This window comes from Callospermophilus lateralis, chromosome 19 (genome assembly GCF_048772815.1).
Source record: "Callospermophilus lateralis isolate mCalLat2 chromosome 19, mCalLat2.hap1, whole genome shotgun sequence".
Lineage (NCBI taxonomy): Eukaryota > Metazoa > Chordata > Mammalia > Rodentia > Sciuridae > Callospermophilus > Callospermophilus lateralis.
In genome coordinates, this window is record NC_135323.1 from 7,025,113 (window position 1) to 7,031,768 (window position 6,656).

Genomic DNA, 6,656 nt, shown 5'->3' on the forward strand with positions numbered 1-6,656 from the left:
GTTCTGTAATGGTAGCTGAAGGTTTTTTTTGTATCTTCCAATAAGTTGAGGGGGCAGGCACGTTCAGGCATGCTGGGGCAAAACCACCTTGAGTGGTTCTGCCCCTTCCCTTATGCAGAAGGAATATTTGCATTCTTGAAATAAATTCACTTGATAGATTATTTTTCTTTTTTTTTTTTTTGCGGGGGGGGGGGGGATACTGGGGCTGGAACCCAGGGGTGCTTTACTGCTGAGCTACATCCTAGTCCTTCTGTTTTTGAGATAGGGTCTCACTAAGTTGCCAAGGCTGGCCTCATATTTGTGATCTTCCTGCCTCCGTCTCCCAAGGCCATGGGATTACATGTGTGCACCACCTTGCCCAGCTTCACTTGATACTACATTCTCTTTTTTCTTTTTTTGGTACAAGGGATTGAACCCAGGAGCACTTAACAACTGAGCCACATCCCCAACTCTTATTTTTTATTTTGAGACAGGGTCTCACTAAGTTGCTTAGGGCCTTGCTAAATTGCTGTGGCTGGCTTCGAACTTGTGATTCTCCTGCCTCAGCCTCCCCAGCCGCTGGGGTTGTAAATGTGCTCCATCACACCTGGGTTTGATAATATTCATATTAATAAAACCACAAACAAACAAACAAAAACAAAAGACACCCCCAGCAAGTCCCACCTTAGATTAAGTATATGAACTTCCTAAAGTAGGTTTAATATCACATAAGACATGCTTAGAGCTACAGCAAGGGAAAAGAGCTAGCTAAGAAAGGTTCTACCAGGCCCCTGGCAACATCTGATTTCCAGACAAGGTATAGGTATCTCTGGTCCCCCAGATCCACCAAACCAGGAAAATTATCTTCAATTCCTGTTCATTTCACCCCGTCAGGAGAAGGAGACTCCCTAAGAGGCCTTCCTGCTCAAGGGTCCTGAGGCCTTGGGGGGCTCCAGATGGCCCAGCGATTGAGTCAGTAAGCAGGGTCATCTTGCAGGATGGTGAGGAAGGACTCGCCTCCCTCGCAGAGCAGGCTATGTACAGCTCGGCACATCGCCAGCCAAGATGGCCCCTGTGGCTCCTGAGTGTTCACCAGGGGAAGGAGCTCAGCCATTAGGACCTGGGGGCAGTGCAAGGCCAAGGTCTCAGTGGGGCCTGCCCCAGCTGGCAGCCCCAGGACAGGCTTCAGCATTCTAGTCTCTTTCCCTGTGCAGCTCATCCGACACATCAATGTACCTGGTGGTCTATACATGGGCCTGAGGCTTACCCCCACCCCACCCCACCTCTGTCCTCCAAGGGGATCTTGGAAAAGGAACATCATACCCTAATCCCAGGCCTCCGTTCTTATAAACTGAGCCTTCAGGTGGCTCCAGAGTCAGCCCTCCATATGGTAACTGGCTCCACGGGTGCCCAATTGCACACTGCCAACTCATGCTCTGAAAGTACCTTTTCCAGGTGAATCTGCTGCTCCAGCATGGCCACCCGCAGCTTCAAGGTTGCCAGGGTCTGCAGCTCCTGGGTACTGGAGTAAAGGAGGAGCTGGGGGCTCCAGGCAGGGTCCACTCCACCTCCACAGAGTGATGAAGCCTGGGGGAGCCGCTCCACAAGACATGGTACTGGCAGCTGTTCCCTCACAGCTGCGAGGACAGGAGATATGTGGTCTCTTGGTATGGCACCCATGCCCAAGGGCCAGGGTTCATTCATGGGTCAGTACCTGACTCCCCAGGCACTTCCCTTGCCTTTAAGGAGTGCAAAACAAACAGTGTGTGGCAGAGCATGGGGGTAGCCTGGAATTCACAGCAGCCAGAGACCTTTGTGAAGTCTCCTTTTGCCTCTGGGTTTTCCTTACTGGTGTTTACATAACTTTCTTGAGACTGACTTTGTATTTGAAGATAGAACCTTCTCTCTTAAAAATTTCAATCAATTAAAAAATGTAAAGGATAAAGAAGCCCCATGACTCACCTCCTAGTATCTAATTCTCAAATGCTGCTTTCTTAGTAACTGAGTAAATGAGCAAACTGCTTAGGCTGATAGGTTGTTGGTGGAGAGGAGTAGGATAGAGGACCTGTTCTGGGCAGTTGAGGACAGCTGGCTGGTCCCACAGGACAACTGGTAAGAACCCAGAACACTGTGTGTGGGTGGAAAGGGCCTACCTGTCTCTGGTGCCAGGACTGGTCATCCTTCCTTAAGGCATGGGCAAGATGGGCTAATGTGCCCTGACCCTGGTTAAGACCTCCCTCAGCACAGGTGGCAGCAGGGGGCAGGGTCTTACCTGTACGCAGCACCTGCAACCTCTGAAGATACTGCCCAATGATGGCTTGCAGCCCCTCCAGAGTGATCAGACAGCGGTACTCCTGCATCCAGTCAGCAGGGGCTACTCAACAGTCAGGGAGGGCAGGCTTGGTCCATGCCAGTTCTGAGACCCTTCCTGTGACTGCCCTCCACACCCACTCCACAACCCCACTGACCTGAGGAGAGCTCCTCCTGCAGGCGTAGTCTCACCATCACACAGGCCTTCCGCAAGCGCTGAGCCTCCAGCTCTATTTCCACAGCACTGAGCCTGGGGCCAGGCCAGCCTGACTGACTATGGGTCAGGGAAACTCCCCTGTGTCCAGGCCCCACCCATGTCCTGCCAGGTTAGAGTCAGAATCACTCCCCTCACCTCTACTCCTGCAAGTCCAGTAAGCACCCCCACTCCCAACTCCTGCAAGTTCAGCAAGGATACAGTTGCCTGCAGTTTCTGCAGAAACTGGGCTTTGGCAATGCTGGTGGCATCTGTGGAGTTGCTGGTTTGTGTAGAGTTGAGCTGGGCCCATAGGCTGAGATGTGCATAAGAGCACCCAGGAACCAGAGAAGGATGCCATTATTCTAGCCAGCTGGGCTGAACCGCCCAGGGAGGGGCCAGAGGCTGGGTGTCTATTTCTGCTGAAAATCAGCAGGAGTCTCTGGGGGAACCTAGAGGACACTGACCAGGACAAGGAAAGAGCTGACCCACTCTAGGAAGTGCTAAAGAGAATTCAAGGAAGGAGAGAGAACCCAGCAGTGACTGGTAACTATAACTGAAAAGAGACTTAGGTGCTTGCTCTGTACTAATTATAGCACAAACATCTGAAAGGCACCATTTGCTTAACCCTCCCAGCATCTCTGTGAGTTTGGGTCTGGTCACTGTTGCCTCTAGCTCTAAACTTGGCGGAGGGAAGACAGACTGAGACTTGGAGACACCAAGTGTCAAGTTCAAGCCTTGCAGCTGTGAGTGGCTGAGCTGAGGGTATCAAAGCCACTGAGCCTGAGGCCACTGCAGCAGTGCTAGCTAGTCAGGCTCTGAGGATGGACAGTGCCACCCAGTTACAAAAGCAGAGGGACCTACTGGAATGTCTTGCCTACATATTCCCAAGCTTTCGATGATTTCTATCCCCACCCAGCCTTACCGGGAGTTCTGGGAAACCACCTTCCTAAAGTTCGCGGGCAGCTGCAGCAGGGTCCTGTCAGAGAAGCCAGTGTTCAAAATAGTCTCATCTCACTCTCAGGGCTGCTAGTCCTGCTCAGAGTCTATCAGTGGTGAGGTCTCTTACCCCTTCTCCCTCTCCAGTCATTATCAGACAAGACCCCCTTGGAAGGGGCTTCCTGAGTGACATGGAAGCCAACCTAGACCAGTACTACCCTTGCAGAGAGAAGAGAGGGCACCGTGAACAGAGGGCCTGAGACCTCTAGTGGTTCCCACCTGGGTAGATAAGTGAATAGCCAGGAAGAAGAGGGCAGGTAAGGCTCTAGAATGTAAAATCTGTACAATCCCAGACAGCTGCAAAGCATGAGCCTCATGAGGTGGTACTCCAGGGCTCCCAAATGTAGCTCTGTGCCCTGCCCTACACCAAACCCCAGACTCCTACAGATGGCCAAGGTCTGAGCGAATAAAGATGGCAGATTTTCCAGTGAGGGTCTGGGAAACCTACCCCTTCTCCTTGAGTGTGAAAGTTTCTGCTGCCTGAGGAGCAGCTGATTGGGCCATCTGTTCATGTCTGAGGCCTGGTCCACAGCTAGTGGCCCTGGCTTCTATTGCCACATGGGAATTATCTCCCATTGACAGAAGCCTAGGCTCAGGGTGGTCCTTGGCAGGCTTCCTAGGCTGGTGGATGCCCTTGGTAGCTTTTGCTCCAGAGGCACGGCTGCCAGCCCCACTTGAGGCCTGGGGTGGTGCTGATGCAGTGGTGTCAGGAGAGGCAGGAATCGGTCCACATTTCAGGCGCAGAGTTCTGTCTTTTTCTCCAGCCTTAGAGATGCCTTTCCGCACCCGTACTGCCTTCTCCAGTGCCTGGGTTAAAAGCTCCAGCTCTTTGAGGTCCTGGGTGCTTGGTGTGTATGCTGTGAAAGCCAAAAATCATGCAGAAGTCCTCTCCACTATTCCAGGATGGGTCCCTCATCACTGCATGCCAGAACTGGGCCAGTGACTGCACGGGGAAAGGGTGGGTGGCCGAGATTTACCTGAAGTCAGGTCCTCTTCCTTATTTTCTGGCCTTGGAGGTGACTCCGGAACCTGAGTCCTGGCTGGTTCCCTGTAAAGACAGGGTATCTGTGGCCCGAACAAACTCCACCCCCGCCCCTCCTCCGCCTCAGAACCTGCAAGGTAAATTGGGTGGCACTGACAACCGAAACCTCTGAAGTGGGAGGCTGGGCCCGACCTCTCAGCCTCTGAGATTCTGCAAGATTCCGAAGGGCTGAGGGGGTGCCGGGGTACACGTACCAGGCCCGCAGCAGCCTTCGGGAGATGCTCAGGCTCCGATCTAGCTGCCGCTGTCGCTCTGCGCAGGCGTCAAGGGCGCCCTGCAGCTCGGCCACAAGCCTGGAGGGACGCACGGTCAACTCAGCACCCCGACAGGCTTGGGGCCCCGCGCCAGCCCGCCCCGCTCCCGCCTCGCCAGACCCACCGACGCGCGCAGTCGGCCGGCAGCATGGACTCCAGCTTGGACTCCCAGTGTTTTGCCGCCGCCTCCTGGCTCCGCCCTTTCCACGTAAAGATCCGCCCCTTCCTGCCGGCTACCCAATCCTGAGCCTAGGACTCAGACCCGCCTCAAGTTCCGCCCCAAAGTGCAGGTTCTGCTTCCAATGGTCTGCTAGGGACTCCGCTCCTGCTGGGCTCCGGCCGATCGGACTCCAGAAGTATCTTCTGGGCAGATGGAGGCACTATTTCCGTGTTCTTCTTGCAGGGAACCATAGTTTAACGGTTGGCTTTATCTCTCTCTTTTTTTTGGTACCGGGAATTTAACCCAGGGGTGCTTTACCTCTGAACTACATCCTCAATCATGTTGCTTAGGGCCTCGCTAAATTACTAAAGCTGGCCTTCAACTTGGAATCCTTCCGAATCAGTGGGATTACGGACATGGCCCACCGCGCCAGGCTTGTTGACTTTGTCTCAACCAGCCCTCATTGAAGGCAACTCTAAAGCAGGCACGAACTGTCTTGCTGACCCCAGGACCATCTACCACAGGGTCAAAAACATGGACTAGGTGAGAATGACTTGTTAGATAAAGGAAGGGGGACTGGTTATGTGGCTCAAGCGGTAGCGCGCCCGCCTGGCATGCGTGCGTCCCGGGTTCCATCCTCAGCACCACTTACAAAGATGTTGTATCCGCCGAGAACTAAAAAATAAAATATTAAGGATTCTCTCTCTCTTAAAAAAAAAAAAAAAAAAAAGGATCAAGGAATGGACAGAGGAAGTGTTCATTTTTGGACATGGGGATGAAGTGATGACATCCAGGGAGGTATCAGATAGAAATCTGGATATAGGGAATGAAGCACAGGAGATCTGGAGCATGGCACACTTGGGCCTGGCAAGATGGCCCAAGGTTGGAGGAAGCAGATGGCAAGGAGGGTAAGCTTCTCAGAGAATGGCCAGCAGTCAGTGTCCAGGAGGCAGCCATGGGCAGGCCCTGCTAAGTCCTGGGCAGTACTGGTCTTGGGAGAGTGTTGGACAGGGAGTGGACAAGGCATTCAGTGATCCAGGGAACATTTGGGTTAGTGGGAGAACTGTGGGCACAGATATTACTGAGGACGAAGTGTGCAGTCAGAAGACACCAAGGTGACTATCAGGCCCTGGGGGTAGACAGGGAGACCCATACCACAGTCAGGTGGTTCCAGGCATTGCCTAGAGTGTTTCTTACAGGTGCAGGCTGGGAGAAGACAGAGAACTGAGTCCATCCAGAGTTGGGATTCTCATCAGAGAGATTATGAAGGGTCAAGGCAGTTCAGGGATGCTTCACTCCTGTGCCACTGTCCCCATCACATTTAATCCTCACAACACCCCTGTGAGGTAGGTTATCATGGTCCCATCTTACAGATGAGGAAACTGAGGCTCACACATGCCCAGGGGCACATGGTGGAAAGGACAGGTTTACAATTCCAACTCCTGGACTTTCCTCAACCCAACCATGCACCACCCAGGGTGGTCAGAATTCTTGTACAGTAGCAAAAAAGACAGCTGCCACAGTGAACACACACACACACACACACACACACACACACACACACACAGAGCAAAGCCACTACCAAGCCAATATCCCCCTTCCCTATATTTTTGGTTCAAGAGCTCTGGGGAAACTGGCCAAGTGATTCTTACCTTTGAAAGGTAATAAAAATACTCCAGCAGGGTCAGTTAGGATCAGTGATCAGCCTTTGGTGGGCTC

The 6,656-nt window shown here is 52.9% G+C and overlaps 1 protein-coding gene across 3 annotated transcripts; it reads right to left on the reverse strand.

The window, feature by feature from the left end:
* Positions 1 to 367: 367 nt before the first annotated feature.
* Tedc2 (tubulin epsilon and delta complex 2) lies at positions 368 to 4,957 on the reverse strand. 3 transcript variants are annotated; one of them, XM_076840253.2, is made up of 10 exons: positions 4,902 to 4,957; positions 4,718 to 4,816; positions 4,459 to 4,529; positions 3,930 to 4,338; positions 3,408 to 3,461; positions 2,705 to 2,798; positions 2,448 to 2,559; positions 2,252 to 2,353; positions 1,426 to 1,616; positions 368 to 586 (listed from the first exon to the last, which is right to left on the reverse strand). In XM_076840253.2, the coding sequence occupies exons 1-10, from the start codon at positions 4,925 to 4,927 to the stop codon at positions 581 to 583; spliced, it is 1,164 nt and encodes a 387-aa protein (XP_076696368.1). In that variant the 5' UTR covers positions 4,928 to 4,957; the 3' UTR covers positions 368 to 580. The 3 variants fall into 3 exon arrangements, with proteins under 3 accessions (XP_076696368.1, XP_076696366.1, XP_076696367.1); XM_076840251.2 differs by having other exon boundaries at positions 368 to 1,099; XM_076840252.2 differs by lacking the exon at positions 3,408 to 3,461 and having other exon boundaries at positions 368 to 1,099.
* Between the last annotated feature and the right edge of the window lie 1,699 nt (positions 4,958 to 6,656).